This window comes from Zalophus californianus, chromosome 4, assembly GCF_009762305.2.
Source record: "Zalophus californianus isolate mZalCal1 chromosome 4, mZalCal1.pri.v2, whole genome shotgun sequence".
NCBI classification, from domain to species: Eukaryota; Metazoa; Chordata; class Mammalia; order Carnivora; family Otariidae; genus Zalophus; species Zalophus californianus.
Window position 1 is genome coordinate 37,245,189 of NC_045598.1, and position 20,448 is coordinate 37,265,636.

The window sequence follows — 20,448 nt, forward strand, 5'->3', positions numbered from 1 at the left end:
TGGCTTGTCCAGCTCGGCTACCTCTCTATTGGAATTTAAACTCCTCGCGAGCAGACAATAGGTTTCCTCTCGTGTGTGTCGCGTTGCAGACGCCAGCATAAGCCCGCCACACAATGCGCGCGATGAAGGATCTGCGCACTGGACGAACTACAGCGGAGGGATGAATGAGCCGGCAGAGGGGCGGGAACGAGAACCCGCGCAGGCCCGTACGGGGGACGCTCAAGCGCAGCCGCTGAGGGGGCAGCGGAAGCCCCGCCCGTTCCGGCCGCGGCGCGGACACCTCGGCAGCCACGGCGGCGGGGCCGCGGCGGGCGCCGACTCGGCCCGCCCCCTTCCCCCCGCCCCGCCCCGCGCCGCCGCCGGCCGGGCTGCTGTCAGCTCTCCTCAGCGTCGGGCCGAGACGCTGTGTATGCTGAGCCGCTGCGACCGCAGGCTGCTGCACGTCCTGGGCCTTAGCTTCCCGCTGCTGACCCGCCGGCCGCTTTTCCTCTGCCGTCACCGCCTCATGAAACCGCTGGTCGTGTTCGTCCTCGGCGGTCCCGGCGCCGGCAAGGGGACCCAGTGCGCCCGCATCGTCGAGGTGAGGCCCGGGCAGCTGGCGCACTCCCTGGGCTTGACCGAACGCCGGGTCGGCCTGTCCCGCCGTGCCGGGCGGTCCGCGCCTCCCCCACCCCCGGATCCGCGGACTACGAGTCCCGGCGACCATTGCATCGCCGGCTTGGCGGTGGTCGAGGGTCCTGAGGCGCGCGGCCTGTCGGGACTCGTAGTCCACGTCCGCCCGCCTCGGGGGCGCCCAGAGTGGAGGGGGACCTCTTGGGGTCGCTTTGTTCTGCACCCCTTTTCCCTTAAAATTTGGGGACCAAGTTCGTCTCGAGAGTGGTCTGGGAGGGGGATTCGGGAGGATCAGCTTCCGGGGACCCCCGGCGCCCCGAGGTCAGTGTGTCGCTGGTTGTGAGGTGGGTGAAGGCACAGCAGGAGCGTGGGTTCAGGTTAGAGGCAGTGCGCGCTTGCAGCTTTCTGGAGGGGAGACGGGTTTATCCACTCCGCCCCTTTCCGCAAGCCCTCTGTAAACACCCAACACCTCAGCTAACCTCACCCTGGTCTTAATCCTGGAAAGGAACCCCGGGGACCAGGGTGTTGCTTAAGGTATTCTGTGATCTGCCCGGAGTACCAGCTCTGAGGCTCAGCCCGGATTCTTGTGGTCGAAAAGCCGAGGAGCAGAGTATGAGTTCAAGCTTCAACCTTTGGTCCCCCTGCCAACTCACGCTTTGTCCACGGCCAAGTCACTTCCTCTCTCCGAGTCTCAGTTGCACTCTAGACCATAAGAGCTCTGCCCAGATTTAAACTCAGTGTAAAATACCTCCCAACCCTAAAATTGTGTTACTTTTTTTGTTGTTGCTTCATGACGCGTTAAGGTTACCGGTTCAATTCTGTTAATTTTCGAAAGATAAACGTGGTTAGCTGCAGTGACACTGAGGAGAAAGGCTTATTGGAGAATCTGGGGAATGAAATTGGGAGTGAAGGAAAACGGTATCTAGAAACAAGAGGCGACCAGTGGTGCTGTAAAACACCCAAACAATACCTGTGAAACTCGTTGACCACAAAAGTTTTGACCCAGAACTTCTAAAATAATGCCCTTCTCTGTTCCAGGACGTGGCTTATATTAGCGTTGGACCTTCATTCCAATTCTGTGTTTGTACAATCCACTCCTGTCCTATATCTTATTTTAAAAAGTTTTATTTATTTGACAGAGACAGCAAGAGCAGGAACACAAGCAGGGGGAGTGGGAGAGGGAGAAGCAGGCTTCCCGCTGAGCAGGGAGCCCGATTCCTGTCCTATATTTTATTTTCTAAAGAGCATCCAAAGAAAGTCAAATGGTAACATCTACTTCACTACTCTTTTACAGCTGTCTTGATAATTACTGATCATTTTTAGGAATAAAAGTGGAACTAATTTAACCAAAACCCCCATAAATATTTTTCTTCTTGTTTTTGTTGGTTCTTTTAACTTTTTAAGACAAGTGGCAATTGAATGATTTCATTTTTTTTTTTAAATATCTGAGTATATAGCATAAGAGGGGAAGGAGAAAAGATTTCAAAATCAAACAAATATGGGTTCAAATCCTAACTCTGTCGTTTACTGTTTTTCTTTTTTTTAAGATTTTATTTTTTTTTAGGGGCGCCTGGGTGGCTTAATCGTTAAACGTCTGCCTTCGGCTCAGGTCATGATCCCAGGGTCCTGGGATCGAGCCCCGCGTCGGGCTCCCTGCTCCGCGGGAAGCCCGCTTCTCCCTTTCCCACTCCCCTGTTTGTGTTCCCGCTCTCGCTCTCTCTCTCTCTCTATCAAATAAATAAATAAAATCTTTAAAAAAATAAAAATAAAAAAATAAAAATTGGTTTATGACTGCTATATTTGAATGCATTTAAATATTTTGTTTCTGAATCATAATGTGGCTTTAGATATCCACACCCCAAACTAATAATACTCAAATTACTCCACTGCTTTAAAAATAATCTATACATTCTGTAACTAGTATTTATTCTTTACTCTGTTCAGTAATGGCTAAGAATGTTTTAAACCTGTTAATTATCAACTATAAGTTTTCCATGATTAAATGTTATCATAATGTATTATTCTTTAATATTTTAGCAGTTATATAAGCTTAAATTGTTTTAAAACTTTTTTCTTAAGATTTTTTTATTTATTTGACAGAGAGAGCACAAGCAGAGGGAGAGAAAGGGAGAAGCAGGCTCCCTGCTGAGCAAGGAGCCCAATATGGGACTCGATCCCAGGACTTGGGATCATGACCCTGGCTAAAGGCAGCCACTTAACCGACTGAGCCACCCAGGTGTCCCAAGCTTAAATTGTTTTAAACTGTCATCTTCTTTCATGAAAATCATTGCTCTTGATTCCACTTGCTGTAAACAATTAAGTTGATTTCTACAAATTTCAAATAGCTTATAATTTAGCAATTGCTATCTCCTAGCAGACTAAATTAAACAATGGAATGTCTGCAACAGTTAAGTCAGAGGTTTTTTTTTTTTACTCCTCGTGAGTCTTTTGAGATTTTATTTATTTATTTGACAGAGAGAGAGATACAGTGAGAGAGAGAACACAAGCAGGGGGCAGTGGGAGAGGGAGAAGCAGACTCCCTGCCAAGCAGGGAACCCAGTGCGGGGCTCGATCCTTGGACCCTGGGATCATGACCTGAGCCGAAGGCAGACACTTAACTGAGCCACCCAGGTGCCCCTTCTCGTGAGTCTTTTGTATTTTGACTCAATTTTTATTTCATAGGCAAATAGAAACTGAATCATAAACAATTATAATTTGGGGGACTAAGTTTTTTTCTGTAGGGAAAAAGTTCTGTAACTCAAGGTTAAATTCCCTATCATGCCAATGCTAATTTAGCTCACAGAGTACCTGAAATATGGCTGAAATAAAATTTGAGGAGGTGGGGAATTACATTGATTTCCAACTCAGGCGGCCAGAAGTACCTATTTGGGCCTGGCTGTAGAATCTGAGAATATCTGGCCCTCCAACGTCTGGGGCGTTGCAGTTAGTTATGAGCGTATAACTGGAGGGAAGCTGGTTTGTATGTATATATGTATTTATTTATTATCTCTTTCTTTTCTCCCTTCCCTCCCTCCCCTCCTTCTCTTCTTTCCTTCCTTGAGCTGAGTTGTACCTATGCTACTTACTCTCCCAGACCTTGAAGAAGAAAAGGCAAATCTGATACAGTATTTTGAGTGTTCTGAACTGGGATGGGAGAATTTGAGGGAGATTTGGGTGTTGTCTTTGCCCAGTTTGTACTGGTCATCCTCAGTTTTATTTTCTAATTGTTTCTAAGTCTGTGTCCTCTTGTACTCAATTTGTTTTTGAAAATTAGCAGTTTTCCAAATCAGTGCAATCCTTTCAGAGTTAAGTACGTAAGAGTTATTGTGGAATAACTTTTTACTAAAAAATGATGGGGATACTCTGTCATTTTTTTTAATAGATTTTTTTTTATTTTAAGATTTTTTATTTGACACAGAGAGAGAGAGAGTACAAGCAGGGGGAGCGACAGGCAGAGGCAGAGGGAGAGGGAGAAGCAGGCTCCCCACTCAGCAGGGAGCCCGATGTGGGGCTTGATCCCAGGACCCTGGGATCATGACCCAAGCCGAAGGCAGACGCTTAACCGTCTGAGCCACCCAGGCGCCCCATTTTTTTAATTTCTAAAATTAAGCTTTATTTATATTGTTTTGGCTCAAGAAAAATAATGGTGCCATAACCTAAACTTGTCCTTCACAATAACCACAATTTTGCATGTGTTAGCTGGAAGGATATTTAAACCTCCTCTCTCCTTTTTTTTTTTTTTTAAGATTTTTTATTCATTTGAGACAGAGAAATAGAGAGCATGAGCAGGAGGAGAGGGAGAGGGATAGGGAGAAGCAGACTCCCTGCTGAGCTAGGAGCCCACTCCGGGCTGGATCACAGGACCTGGAGATCATGACCTGAGCAGAAGGCAGATGCTCAACATGCTCAACCATCTGACCCAGGCGCCCCTTAAACTTCCTCTCTTTTAAAGATTTGCTTACATAAACAAATTATGCTAAAGCTTATCTCAATGCCAAATTGCTTTCTTTAGTACCCCAAAAGCATTCTTGTCATCTTCTGTGTCATAAGTTTCTCCAGGGACTATATGGGTAACTCATACTTTGTATGGTCTTCCTACTTACTATGCTTAGAAATTTTGAGATGGTATTAACTTTAAGCATGTAGAAATCAGAAAATTGATTTTATTTGCCTTAGTGTTTCTAGTGCTGAACATTGTGCCTGGCACATACTAAAGGCTTAGTAAGTATTTTTTGAATCAGTGGTTTTAGAAGACACTAGTTTGCACCAAGTTGTAAAAAGGTTTTAAAAAATTTGGTCCCCAGGGGGCGCCCAAGTAGCAGTTAGCTCTCACAGTTTCAGGACAGAAATGCTTGAAGGAGACCTAGCTCTGTCATACTCAGATTTCTTATGTAACACTTTGCTTACTCTCAGTGAATGAATGGTATGGTTGTGAAAATCTGCTGAGTATTCTAAAATATCCAAGCTCCTGATTACAAATCCCCAAAGCAGATTATGGCTCATAGAAGAAACTTGATAGGAAGATCCACTGAACATTAAGCTTGTTTTAAGAATAGGCCTTTCTCTCCTTTTGGTGGGATAGGATAGAGTAAGGGATAGGTTTGTTTAATAGAAAGTTTAAATTATCTGTAAAAGAGATGGTCCACAGAATTCTTGACTCTTCTGCAGTACTACCTTTTTATTAAAGGTGGTTGTAACTTAGAATTTTTTTTTTTTTTTGGTTAACTTGTAGAAGGGGAGAATATATTGAGAAATTACTATCATTACTTTTGAAAACTTCCTTTTTTTTGCCTTTCTGTTTTTAATTACAAAAGTAATACATACTTGGTTGGGAAAAGTAAACTCCCCTCTAATTCTAATGTCACTCATATTAGCTGTCTAGTTTTAACTGCTTCCTCATCTCTTTCTCGATAGTCTTAGAAATAAAAATGCCAGTGTATATATATTTTTTTACCTCCAGATGGGATTCTTCTATTTTCTACTGAACATATCATGGATATCCTTTCAGGTCTTTACATATAGATTTAATTCATTCCTTTTTTTTTTCTTTAAAGATTTTATTATTAGAGAGCCTGAGCTTGAGAGAGCTGGAGCAGTGGGGAGGGGCAGAGGCAGAAGCAGACTCCCCGCTGAGCAGGGAGCCCTAGGCAGGACTCCATCCCAGGACCCTGAGATCATGACTTGAGCCAAGGCAGACGCTTACTGGACTGAGCCACCCAGGCACATGATTTAATTCATTCTTAGTAGCTGTAGAATATTCCATAATATGCATGTTCTATAGCATGATTGTACCATTCCCCTATTGATGGACATTCAGGATAGTCTCCAGGAATTGTTTTGCTATTGCAAACAGTACTTCAAAAAACTTCCTTGTAAATATAACTTTGCATATGGATACTGTTTTTGTAAGTAAAGTCCCTAAAAGTAGAATTGTTGAGTCAACATTTTTTAATTTTAATTGATAATTCTCAGAATACTTTTCAAAAACATTATACTTACTACATTTCTGTCAGCAGTGTATGGTTCTTTATTAGCATGGTATGGTTATCAATCACTTTAATTTTTGCAAACTTGTAAATCTCCTCAAATTTTTCTGAGTAAATTCCTCATTTTTTCCAATAAGTCCACAAAGGTGAAAAGGCATAATTTAAAAAATTTCCTTTTACTTGTCATTTATTCAGAAAAGTTTTTTGAGAGCTAGGCACTGTGATTGTTGCTGAGATGAATAAAGCACAGATCCTGCTATTGAAAGCTCTTAGTGTGGAGGCAAGAAAGTTTATCGGTGACTACATAGAGTGGTAAGTTCTCTGATACAAATGTACTAAATATACCATTTAGATAAGGGACATTTAAATTTCAGTCCAGTGGGTCACGGAGGTCTTCCCAGGGTAGGTGATATGTCTCAACTCAATTTTGAGGGACAATAGGAAAGAAGCATCTGGGAGATGTGGGGGAATAGAGAACACTTAAAGCAGAGTTACCCTTGAATAGGGTGATTGGAGATTTCATTTCTGAGAAAAGCCTAGTGAGAGTAAACCTATATGAGATTGACCACAAAACACTTCCTGAATGCAGACTGTGTGCTGTTATCTTTGTATGGGGGTATAGGCTTCTAGATCTAGGGGCTTTTGATTTAGTAAAGATAGACACACACTTAATAGAATTTTATGAGAAAAGATACGAAAAACTTTTGCAAACATTCAAGTTTAACATTACATTGTTTTGTTTCTTTTTTAAAGATTTTATTTATTTATTTGACAGAGACACAGTGAGAAAGGAAACACAAGCAGGGGGAGTGGGAGAGGGAGAAGCAGGCTTCCCGCAGAGCAGGGAGCCTGATGTGGGGCTGGATCCCAGGACCCTGGGATCATGACCTTAGCTGAAGGAGGTTCCCCTAACATTACACTGTTTTAAAACTGTTTATCTTGTAGTTTTGCCTTCTGAACTGTATTGTAATGTCTTCAAGGGTGGGGACTTTGTCTTTTAGTCCTCCTACCTGGTGGTTTGAAATGCTTGCTCATCTTTCAGATCTTAGCTTACTACAGAGATTCCCAGACGTTCTCAGTTCATGGTGCCCTTAGTGCTCAGTAATTTTTTTCACAACTAAATATCTAAGTTATATTTGTTAAGTAATTAGATCTGAACAATACTTAGGTATTTTCAAACAACTTGTGATCTTTGTCCATAGCTCCCACACCTCCCAAAACCCTTGGAATTTCCCAAGTGTTGAGAGTTAAAAAAGTTTCTTGTTATGTTAATGAGGTGGGAGGGGGTGCTGGTTGACAGAAAACCAACTGTTTAATCAGAGGGTTGGAACGTTCAGTCCCACCCCTCCCCCTCACCTCCAGGGAGGGGAGTGAGCCTGGATGTTTATTCAATTGCCAATGGCCAATGATTTAATCCATGACTAAGTCGTGAAGCTTCCAAAAATGAGGATGGGGTTCAGAGAGCCTCTGGGTTGGTGAACACGTGGAGATTCAGGGGGAGACACTTGTCTGGAAAGGCATTAAAGCTCTGTCCCCTTGTGCTATGCATATATCTGGCTGTTCCTGAGTTATATCCTCTTTATAGTAAACCGGTGATCTAGAAAGTAAAATGTTTCTCAGAGTTTTGTGACCCATTCTAGCAAATTAATCAAACCCAAAGAGTGGGTCTTGGGGCCCTCTAATTTATAGCCAGTTGGTCAGAAGTACAGGCAATACCTGGGACATGGGACTGGGCTCTGAAGTGGTGATGGTGGAGGGCAGTCTTTTAGGACCGAACCTTTAACCTGTGGAAGCTGACCATATCTCTGGGTAGATAGTGTCAGAATTGAGTTGAATTTTCACACACTCTGCTGGTGTTTGAGAATTGTGTAAGGGAACCTGTCCCTAAAGTTGGAATTGGGTCCAGGAACCCCAAAGACTACCCCATTAGACCATAAACTCCATATGGGTGGAGAACCCTGAATTTCTGATTTACTCTCATATTTTTAGTGCCCAGCACAACGTCTGGCATAAATTGATGCTCAGTGAACATTTAAGTAGATTTTGAAGCCATTCAGATCTTGGGTTCCTGCCCCTTGGTGAGTTACTTAAATTTTTGCTTTTTAGTTTCTTCCACTGAAAATTTGGGATATTAATTTACTTTTCATGGTGATTATGAGGTTTAACCAAAAATGTCTGGCAGAGTGCCTAATACATGTTATTATTACTTCATATATGTTAGCACCCCCCCCTTTGCCTACTCTGTGCTTATCCATAAATAGTCAATGAAGGAAATGCTTTGAGCAATATAAGTAGCTATACTTTGGGTACATTTTGGTACAAGTAGCTACATTCTTAGTCATTAGACTGAAGAGAAATTGAACTGAAAGGATATGAATTAATGTCAAAGTGTCATACCTATGTATTGTCTGTTAGGCAATATGTAGAGTTCAGATTCTAGAGTCAGACTGCCTGGGTTTGGTTTTCATCCTAGCACCTACTGTGTGTATGACTTCAGCCAAGTCATTTAATCTCTCTGGGCTTAAATTTCTTCATCTGTAAAATGGGAATAATAATATATAGTATCTACCTCATAGGGGTGGTGTGCAGATTAAATGAGCTAATATATGTAAAGTTCTTAGAGCAGTGCCAGGCACGTGGTAAATCATACATAAATGTTAGCTGTTTTTATTATTATCATCATCTTTTTATGTGTTAATTTTATATATCCCCCTCCCTCATCTGCTTTCTTTGACTTGATTGAGATGCCTACCCCCATTTACTCCCTCCTTCTTTGGTAGCTATACAGTCTGTTTTTAGTGTTTGCCCTAGAAATTTTAAGCATACATGTTATTTAACTTAAGTTTAATGTTGATTAATATTTTTACTTCCCCCCCCCACAATAGAAATACCTTAGGATGCTTAAATACTATAGTGATTTTTTAAATCCCTACAAATGATGTGTTAATGTTTTATAGCAATGATGTAATGTTTGTGTAGAATAACTCACATGTATACCAATTTGTCTATTCACCATTTATTTTTGCATCTCAGAACTTCCTTCTTTTTTCCTTAACAAGTTTCTTTAATCAGTATGGGCTTGTGGTTAGGAATTGTTGCTGTTTTCTCTGCATGGTGGGTTCTCTTTTCTAGTAGCCACTAAGAATATCATCCTTTTGGGGTTATGACTTTATGTGGAGCTCTTTGATCTGACCTCCAATCCTGTTTAGGCCTCAGTCTTTGCCCTCTTTCCCCAGTCTGTGGGCCATTAAATCCCAGGTTCTAGCCATCAGAAATTTAGGGGTGGGGAAAGACCCTAGGGCTGCCACAACTCTAACATGCACTCACTCTAGATTTGTGCATCCTCAATTTAGCTAAATCTGAGTTACTCCTTTAATATTCTGCCAGCTCAGTCATGCATTGAAAAAAAAAATATATGTATGTATACAGGGTGCTGGCTGGCTTAGTTGGTAGAGCATGAGATTCTTGATCTCTGGGTCATGAGTTTGAGCCCCACATTGGGTGTAGAGATTACTTAAGAAAATAAAGAAAAAATATTATAAAAAGTACTCCATTTGGAGTGCCTGGCTGGCTCAGTGGGTGGAGCATGTGGCTCTTGATCTTGGGGTTGTGGGTTCAAGCCCCATGTTGGATATAGAGATTATTTTAGAATGAAATCTTAAAAAATACACACACACACACACACTCTCACACATATCCAACTACATGGGTTTGCTATGCAAGGAGGAGTCTCTCTGAATGTACATATATATCCTACTCCCAAGAAAATTCGATGCCTCTACCTAAGTCTTAGCTCAGAGTGCCTCTTCAATATCCGTTCTTTCCCTTATCCTTACTCTCTTTGAAATCTACTTGATGTACACCCTTTGGGTTAAAGTTTCAGTGACAGTAATGGGTTAATCTAAATACCACATTCTAGTTAAGATACTGATGGGGAGAGGACTTCATTCCCTGAGGACCTCCCAAAGTCACATGGGAGTACAGTATTTTTTTCTAGTGGTTGTCCTGAATTGAAATTCAGAGCACTTCAGAGAAGTTCTCTAGTAGTGGGACTTTTAGATCAGGTAAGAGAGAAGGGGTGGGCATGGGTGATAACTGTCTTATTCTTCATGTCATGTTGGCCTAATCATACCGACTCTTGTTAACCTGAAAGCTAATACTTTTTTTTTAAAGATTTTATTTATTTATTTGAGAGAGAGAATGAGAGAGAGAGAAAGCACATGAGAGGGGGGAGGGTCAGAGGGAGAAGCAGACTCCCCGCCGAGCAGGGAGCCTGATGGCGGGACTCAATCTAGCGACTCCAGGATCATGACCTGAGCCGAAAGCAGTCACTTAACCAACTGAGCCACCCAGGCGCCCGAAAGCTAATACTTTCAACCCAGTTGCCTATGAAAATGTATTTGCTCCAACATTTCTATTGCTTTAACCTGGCAAATCAAGAACATTTTTATAGACTAAACGTGATAAAAGCATCTGGAATTTAATAGAGAACAGGTGTGAATGGGTGTATTGTTTGCCAACAGTTTTATGCTGCCTGGTAAATAAAGCTAACAAAACATTACTTTGGTAAAGGAAAAAACACCAGTTGTTACCTACCATTCTCAGAAGCTTTCACTTGGAGGACTGGATCCCATAAATGGCTTTCTATGCCTGGTTTCCATGTCTTTTCCAGAAGACCCATAGGTTGGTTTTATTCATCATTAGGTTATATCTTATATCAACAAACAATTAAATATGGTTAACTTGGGGCTACACAAAAGACTGCTTCCCTGCCCCCTATCTGTTTGGAACTTTTGTGACGTGTTTGTTACTGGTGTGTGCCATTGGAAAGTATTATGTGTTTAATTTAACCCATAAGATTTACCTTTATAATTATGTGTGGTTTAGGTAGATAACATGAATTAATATTTTCTCGGTGTCTACAGGGAGTAGAGAGACAGCCCAGAGCCTTTGATTATGTGATTGGGAATTGACTTAATGGCTAACATAGGTTTTTATATAGTGGACAGTTTCATTTGCTACTTATTTAGTGATTATTGGGCGAGGCAGGTGGCAAGTGGAAATGGTAACGGTGTCAGAAGCGGTAGTGGTGTCAAAAGGCAAGAGTGAAGCAGGGATGATCAGAATCTGGCTGAATGGTAGATAGGCCAAATATGCTTGGCTCTTTGTGTGCGGATAAAGTTCTCTCATCCCATGCTAGGATACAACCGAATGATAAAGTACATCAATTTTGAGTTTCCTTTTTAATTTCTACCAGCAGATTCTGTTAATTAAAGGCAGTAAGTAGCTTGAAGGCAAAAGACTGTCTCCAGGCCTGTCACGTAGGAATTGCCCCAGATCCCCACTGTGGATTAATAGTCAGACTTGGGTTCAAGTGCTGGTTTCCTCTCCACTAACTGGCAGATCGGTTTATCTCAATGTTCCCTTTTGTAAAAGGAGGGATATAGAAGTAGATGGTCTTGCCAACTCTGAAACAAATCTGTATCCCAGGACTTCAGTATTAGATAGCATGTAATCCAGTGTAGTCACACTCAGAGGCAAATTATCCAGTCGCCATGAATATGTATACCTTCTGTGCCATTCTGTGCTGTATGAATTGTGAGCGCCAAGGAATTGTATTTAATAAATTCCTGTGTATTTCATGTTTACCTAGAGCTTCAGGCTGGTAACAAAGACTGTGTAAGGTGGGAAAAGGAATAGCTTTCTGAAATAGAATTGTGTATGTATTTTTTTTTAATTACAAATATGTAAGAATTGGGGTATTAGGACCAACTTTCTTACAATATAGAATTAGAAAGCATGTCGACTTTGAAGTTAGGTGTTGGTTTGAATCTCAGTCTACCACCTACAGCTGTATTTGCTGACTTTTCTGATTCTGTATCTTCATTTGTAAAGTGATGATAATGCCAATCTCACTGGGTTGTTAGGAAGATGAAATGAGGTGATGCTTCTATAATGTTCAGCACAGTACATGATACTGAGTGTATAGATGGTAACATTTATTATTTTAGAAAAGATCTGTAGGAAAGAGATCAAAAAGTAATTTGGATAAAGGTAGTTTTGGGAAGCATTATATTCTCATTGTTGGCTGTAACATATAAAGTGATTGCTCACACTGATTTATAAATTTTAGAAAATCTGGTACAGTATTTTAGAGTCTATGGAATATGAAAGATCTTTGTACTTGGAGAAAATATTTGGAGTTAGCTTACATTTAAAAATCCTAGAAAGGGTGAGTGGATTTAAGGAAGTTGATAGTATAAATGCTATTTATATTCAAAATAGATTATTAGATGCCAAGTGGAGCTAATGACCTAATGATGTGTTAAGTGTCATAAGCTAATACTATATATATACCTTAAATGTCCTGTTATTAAAGATGTGCTGCATACTTCTTATTTTGGTTACTTTTTTTATTATGCAAGTAGTATAGACACATTATTCAAAATTTAGAAAATACAGATACAGAAAAATAAGAATACAGGGGCTCCTGGGTGGATCAGTCAAACATCTGCCTTTGGCTCAAGTCATGATCTCAGGGTCCTGGAATCAAGCCCCACATTGGGCTCCTCACTCAGAGGGCAGTCTACTTGTCCCTCTCCCTCTGCCCCTACCCCCGCTCATGCTTTCTCTTCTCTCTCTCAAATAAATAAAATCTTAAAAAAAAAAAAAAAAAGAGGGGCACCTGTGTGGCTCAGTCTGTTAAGTGTCTGCCTTCGGCTCAGGTCATGATCTCAGGGTCCTGGGATCAAGCCCCACATTGGTCTCCCTGCTTGGCAGGAAGCCTGCTTCTCCCTCTCCCACTCCCCCTGCTGTGTTCCCTCTCTTGCTGTCTCTCTCTGTCAAAAAATAAAATCTTGGGCCCCTGGGTGGCTCAGTTGGTTAAGCGACTGCCTTCGGCTCAGGTCGTGATCCTGGAGTCCCGGGATCGAGTCCTGCATCGGGTTCCCTGCTCATCAGGGAGCCTGCTTCTCCCTCTGACCCTCCCCCCTCTCATGCTCTGTCTCATTCTCTCTCTCAAATAAATAAATAAAAATCTTAAAAAAAAAGTATAAAAATTACCAGTAACCTTACCATCCAGAGAAAGCTACCACCAATCACTATTTTTGGGCATATTCTTCCAGACTTTTTTTTTTTTTTTAGTAGGCTCATGCTATCTGGAAACTTGCTTTTTCACTTATAATATAAACATATTACCATGTTAATAAATATACTTTTATCATATAATCTATATTAAAATATACAGTATAGATTAGATACGTTATATAATTGCCTATTTTGGAAATTTTGTTGTTTGTGATTTTTCAGAAATTGTATTTTTTTTTTAAGGTTTTATTTCAGAGAGGAGGGAGAGCATGCAAACATGAGCAGGGGGAGGGGAAGGGGCAGAGGGAGAAGCAGACTCCCTGCAGAGCAGGGAGCCCAATGCAGGGCTTGATTCCAGGACCCCAGGATCATGACCTGAGCTGAAGGCAGACGCCTAACCAACTGAGCCACCCAGGCGCCCCTGTATTCTGTTTTTTTTTAAATAACTTCATTGAGATATAATTTCCATACCAAATGATTCCCCCATTTGAAGTGTATAATTCAGTGGTTTTGGTATATTGCATTGTTAATTTTTTTAAAATGTGGTAAAATACAGCTAAGGTTTCTCATTTTAACGATCTTAAGTGTACAGTTGAGCAGCATTAATCACATTCACCATGTACATTGTGCAGCTGTCATCACTTTTCTAAAACTTCTTTGATATACAAACAGAAACTGTGCCATATAGGGATAAGTTCCCATTCCTCCCTTTTCCCAGTCCCTGTTAACCTCTGATCTACTTTCTCCCTTTATGAATTTGCCTATCTTGGGCTCTTCATACAAGTGGAATCACAATATTTGTCTTGTTGTATCTAGCTTATTTCACTTAGCATACTGTTTTCAAGGTTCATACACATTAGCATGTGTCAGAACTTTCTTCCTTTTTATGGCTAATGTTTCGTAGTATGAATATCATATTTTGTTTATCCATTTATCTGTTGTGGGACAGGGCTGCTTCCACCTTTTGGCTATTGTGAATAATGCTGCAATGAACATTGGCATACAAGCATCTGTTTGAGTCTCTGTTTTGGATTCTTTTGGGTATATAGCTGGGAATATAATTGCTGGGTCCTATGATGAGTTTCTCAACTTGTTGAGGAACTGCCGAACTGTTGTCCACAGTGGCTGTTAAGATTTTACATTCCCATCAGCAATGTGTGAGGGTTCCAATTTCTTCACATCCTTACCAACACTTAATTATTTTTGGTTTGTTTAATTACAACCATCCTAGTAGTGTGAAGTGGGATCTCATTGTGGTTTTGATCTACATTTCTCTAATGACTAGCATGAGCATCTTTCCTAGACTTGGTCATTTGTGTATCTTCGGAGAAATGTCTATTCAAGTCCTTGAGCCATTTATTAATTGAGTTGTCTTTTTGTTGTTCAGTTATAGGAGTTCTTTATTCTAGATATTAAGAAGCCTTTGTCAGACAGATGATATGCAGACATTTTATGTTTAACCTTTAGAGGAACTGCTTGACTTTCTCAAAGTGGCTGCACCATTTTACATTCCTACCTACCGGGTGTAAGGGTTCCAGTTTCTTGACGTACTGGCCAACACTTCTTATCTGTTTTTTTCATGTTTGTTTGTTGTTTGTTTTAAAGATTTTATTTATTTGTCAGAGAGAGAGCACAAGCAGGGGGAGCAGCAGGCAGAAGGAGAGGGAGAAGCAGGCTCCCTGCTGAGCAAGGATCCCCGATGTGGGACTCGATCCCAGGACCCTGGGATCATGACCTGAGCTGAAGGCAGACACTTAACCGACTGAGCCACCCAGGCGTCCCTGTTTTGATTTTTTTTTAATAGCTATCCCAGTGGGTGTGAAGTAGTATCTTACTATGGTTTTGATTTGCATTTCCCTAGTGACTAATGATGTTGAGGAACTTTCCCATATTTACCAGGCATTTGTTTTGTTTTTTCTTTTTTTAAATTATTTTATTTATTTATTTGACAGAGACATAGCGAGAGGGGAACACAAGCAGTGGGAGTGGGAGAGGGAGAAGCAGGCTTCCTGCCGAGTGGGGAGCCTGATGTGGGGCTTGATCCTAGGACCCTGGGATCATGACCTGAGCTGAAGGCAGACACTTAACGACTGAGCCACCCAGGCACACCTTACCAGACTTTTGTAGATCTGCTTTGGAGAAATGCCTATTTGGATCCCTTGTCCTTTTTTTCTGTTTTTCCCAGAATATTGCATTTTAAAAATTGTCTTTGTTCATTATTTGAATTGGGTTATCTTTTTATTATTGAGTTATAAAGTTGTTTATGTATTTTTAGATACAAGTCCCTTATCCAGATAGATATATGATTTGCAAATATTTTCTCCCATCCTGTGGGTTGTCTTTTCATTTTCTTGGTAGTATCCTTGGAAGCACGGTAGTTCTTAATTTTGATGAGGCCTTACATCTTGCACATTAGAGCATATGGTATGCTTTCTATCGCCTATGATGCAGAGATTAAAAGACTGATAAGTAAGTTTAAAACTCAAAAAGAGGACAGCTGGTAAGTGTATGTCTTGTACTTGGGACTGAGAATAGGGGGTGGATGAGAGCGGGGGTAGTGGTAGATGGAAAGGAAGAGTGGTAATAACAGATTCTTATTATTTTCTTGACTGATTCTAGGGTGTAATTGAGTCCAAGTTAAGTCAGACTAGTGGGGTGGGCGAGAGAAGTTGCCCATTTGGCAGAATGGTTTCTAGCATTCTTCCTGTTGTGTAGTCATGGCAGGAAAGAAAATTTGCCCTAAAATTTCCCATACATTTACCACTTTTTCCCTTATAGGAAGAAATTAGTCTCTAATCAAGAACTGGGAGTCCCTTATATTCTGCTCTACATTATAAAAATGGGTACAGTTATCTGTGGCCAACATTGAATTCCAGGCTGGGCTAGGATTTGATGGCTGTGCCATCAAAAAAGTGTATTCTTAGACTGACTTTGATTGATTGATTGTTGATGCACAATGTTACGTTAATTTCAGGTGTACATAGTGATTCAGCATCTCTATAGGTTATGCTGTGTCACAATAAGTGTAGCTACCATTTGTCACTGTACAATGCCGTTACAATATTATTGACTGCATTCCCCACACCATGTCTTCTATTCTCATAACTTATTCATTCCATAACTGGAAGCCTGTATCTTCCACTTCCCCTCACCCATTTTGCCCATCCCCCTTCCCTCTGGTAACCATCAGTTTACTCTCTGTATTTGTAGATTAGATCCTGCTTTTTGTTTATTCATTTGTTTTTCTGACTTTAATTTTAGATTCAGCAAAATGTAATGAAACTACACTTTATAACCCCAATTTTAAAGCATGTCCTATCTTTAAAAGCCAAATAAATAATAGTTTTCTGATGCCTGGGTGGCTCAGTTGGTTAAGCATCTGCCTTCGGCTCGGGTGGTGATCCCAGGGTTCTGGGATGGAGTCCCGAACTGGCCTTCTTGCTCCACGGGGAGCCTGCTTCTCCCTCTGCCTGCAGCTCCCCCTGCTTGTGCTCTCTCTCTGACACATGAGTAAATAAAATCTTTGAAAAAAAATAATGGTTTTGCTCACACTTTCTTCTATTAGCACAGGTTGGTGGACTAAAATGAAGATGATTCTTTGTTAAAGTTAAGCAAGATTAATTATGTCTAAAAAATCAGTTGAGAGAGGTTGCTTGGCACAATAAAGTTCTGAAAGTGCTCCAAAGGGTTATTCTGGAGACTAGAAGTAGTATGAGTATATTGTTTTTGCCATGAAGGTGTCATTTTCAGAACAACTTGCTTATAATTTTGAACTCTAGTGTCTAGAGTAGGGCTTCATTGGAATAGGTTTCCTTTTAAACCTTTGCTGCTGTGCCTTTTGGATTCTCTCAACTGAGTGTTGTCTCTAAATTTCCATCTGTTTCTAAGCTATAAAACTGAACTGTTTTCTGTCTCCTTCTACAACTCTTGACTTCATGCCACAATTTTGTGTTGCTATATTATACTTTTGTTTCTCTTGTGTTTAAGGAATGGATCACTTTACAGAAAAATTTTTATTCAAACATTTGAATTAGTTTTTGCTATTCTCTACAATGATTTAGTTTTAAATTTTAAATAAGTTTTTGATTATACAGGTCCTCTTTCCCTTTTTTCTTGAAGTTACATTTTTTAAAAAAAATTTTTAATTTATTTATTTGACAGAACACAAGCAGGCAGAGTAGCAGGTAGAGGGAGAGGGAGAAGCAGGTTCCCCGCTGAGCAGGAAGCCTGATGCAGGGCCCGATCCCAGGACCCTGGGATCATGACCTGAGCTGAAGGCAGACGCTTAACTGACTGAGCCACCCAGGCGCCCCAAATTACATGTCTTTTTATATAGGGATTTTATCCTTCGTGTGAGGCTTTTTGAATTTCATTTTGCTGTTTTCTTAGGATTTTATATATACATATATATGTACTTTTTTTTTTAAGATTTTTATTTCTAAGTAATCTCTACACCCAGTGTGGGGCTTCAACTTACAACCTTGAGATCAGGAGTTACATGCTCCACCGACTGAGCCAGCCACATGCCGCATGGATTTTATTTATTTTATTTTTATTTTATTTATTTATTTATTTATTTATTTATTTTTATGTTAGGTTAATCACCATACATTACATCATTAGTTTTTGATGTAGTGTTCCATGATTCATTGTTTGTGCATAACACCCAGTGCTCCATGCAGTATGTGCCCTCTTTCATTCCCATCACCAGGCTAACCCATCCTCCCCACCCCCCTGCAGAACCTTCAGTTTGTTTCTCAGAGTCCATAGTCTCTCATGGTCCAAGGATTTTATATTAATAAAACATTTAACTCATTAATTTTTCTTTGTGATATTTGCCATTTAGAGATGTGTAGGTAGTATATATGCTTTATGTAAAAGCATGTATATTAAAACTCTAAAAAGCTTATATGTATACATGTACATTATAAAAGATTCAAACATTTTGAAAGTGCATAAAAATGAAAGTTCTCCTTAACCTCAGAGTACTCCTTATGTAATCACTTAAAAAATTTTTTGTGTGTGTTTCTGGTCTTTTTTTAATGTAGGCTCCACGCCCAACCTGGGGCTCCAACTCATGACACTGAGATTAAGAGTAGCATGCTCTACTGACTGAGACAGCCACGCACCCTTTTTTTGATGTATCTATACACAGATATAATGCATGCACACCTATGTGCACACACGTTGCCTGTTGTTTTGTGACTTGGGTATTTTTGCTTAACAATGTATCTTGGATAGCTTTCCATATAGATAGCTCTACTTCATTCGTAATACATACAGTGATCTATTTAATCTCTTGTATATTGGTGAACATTTTGATTTTGTTTACAAATGATGCTGTGAACATTCATGTACAGAATGTCTTTTTTTTTTTAAGATTTTATTTGACAGCACAAACGGGGAGCAGCAGGCAGAGGGAGAGGGAGAGGGAGAAGCAGGCTCCCCACTGAGCAAGGAGCCCGATGTGGGACTCAATCCCAGGTCCTGGAACCATGACCTGAACAGAAGGCAGATGCTTGGGGCGCCTGGGTGGCTCAGTTGTTAAGCGTCTGCTTTCAGCTCAGGTCATGATCCCAGGGTCCTGGGATCGAGCCCTGCATGGGGCTCCCTGCTTGGCAGGAAGCCTGCTTCTCTCCCTCTCCCACTCCCCCTGCTGTGTTCCCTCTCTTGCTGTGTCTCTCTCTGTCAAATAAATAACAGATTAAAAAAAAAAAAGGCAGATGCTTAACGGGTTGAGCCACCCAGGCCTCCCTGTACAGAATGTCTTCATGTGCATGTACAACTCTTTCAGTAGCAACAGCTCCTAGAGACGGAAGTACTGAGCCAGAGGGTGTGTAAACTTAAATTCTGATAGATTCTGCTACATTGCCCTCTAAAAAGGCTGAACCAGTTCACACTCACACAAAGTATGAGGATGCTGGTTTTTCCCCACCCCAACCTCCATTCTTGTCATAGCTAGATAGAGCAGAGTTTTTATTTTAACCAATCTGATGGGTGGAAAATGGAATCACATTGGTTTGTTTTTGTTTTTAAGATTTTATTTATTTAACCGACTGAGCCATCCAGGCGCCCCAGAGACACAGCGAGAGAGAGAACACAAGCGGGGGGTGGGAGAGGGAGAAGCAGGCTTCCCGCGGAGCAGGGAGCCCGATGCTGGGCTCATGGTCCTGGGACCATGACCTGAGCCAAACACAGATGCTTAACAACTGAGCCACCCAGGTGCCCCTGAATCACATTGTTTTAATTTGCATTTTTATGATTACCAGTGAATTAAGCATCTGTTCTTTTCTGTGAATCGTTATATTCTTATCGTTTGCCCATTTCTATATTGAGGTTTTTTTCTTTGTTAGTATGATCTCTTTATGTACAGTATGTATTACCCCTTTCACCTTTGTATGGTGAAAACATTTTCTTCTAGGCTCTTGCTTGTTATTTGATTATACTTATGATATCTTTCTTTGTTCCAAAGTTTTTATTATTTATGTGGTCAGACATAAATCTTAGCTGATTTGGTTCTTGTTTTAGAATGCCTTTTTTATATCTCAAGATTTTTTTTCTCTAGTACTGTCATAGGGTTTTTTCCTTGTGTTTAGTTTTCATATAGTATGATGCAGGAATCTGATTTAATTTTTTCCCAGATGGGTAGCTAGTTGCACAAGTATCATTTATTAAATAGTTAATCTTTCCCTCATTAATTTTTATTTCATTTAAATTTCTTAAAAATATTTTATTTATTTATCTGACAGAGAGACACAGCGAGAGAGGGAACACAAGCAGGGGGAGTGGGAGAGGGAGAAGCAGGCTTCCCACCGAGCAGGGAGCCTGATGCAGGGCTCAATCCCATGACCCTGGGATCATGACCGGAGCTGAAGGCAGACACTTAACGACTGAGCCACCCAGGTGCCCTTAACTTTTTTTTTTTAAGGTTTTATTTATTTGAGAGAGAGAATGAGAGCGAGCACAAGTGTGGGGTAGGCAGAAGGAGAGGGAGAAGCAGATTCTCAGTTGAGTAGGGAGCCCAACGTGGGGCTTGATCCGAGGACTCTGAGATCAAGACCTGAACAGAAGGCAGATGCTTAACTGACTGAGCCACCCAGGTGCCACTCATTTAAGTTTTCTTTAACCTTTTTTTTTTTTTTTTGAAGTATTCTCTGTGCCCAACGTGGGGCTCAAACTCAGGACCCCGAGATCAAGAGTTGTATGCTCTACTGACTGAGCTAGCCAGCCAGTCCCCTTATTGGTTTTTAGATGCTAAGTCTAT

General features: G+C 40.9%; 1 protein-coding gene across 1 annotated transcript in view; it reads left to right on the plus strand.

Moving 5' to 3' along the window:
• Positions 1-292: 292 nt before the first annotated feature.
• CMPK1 (cytidine/uridine monophosphate kinase 1) overlaps positions 293-20,448 on the plus strand; it is a 38,222-nt gene continuing 18,066 nt past the window's right edge. Inside the window, exon 1 of the mRNA XM_027574230.2 lies at positions 293-580. Coding sequence (XP_027430031.1) covers positions 410-580 — 171 coding nt within the window. The 5' untranslated portion in view covers positions 293-409. The remainder of the gene's footprint in view (positions 581-20,448) is intronic.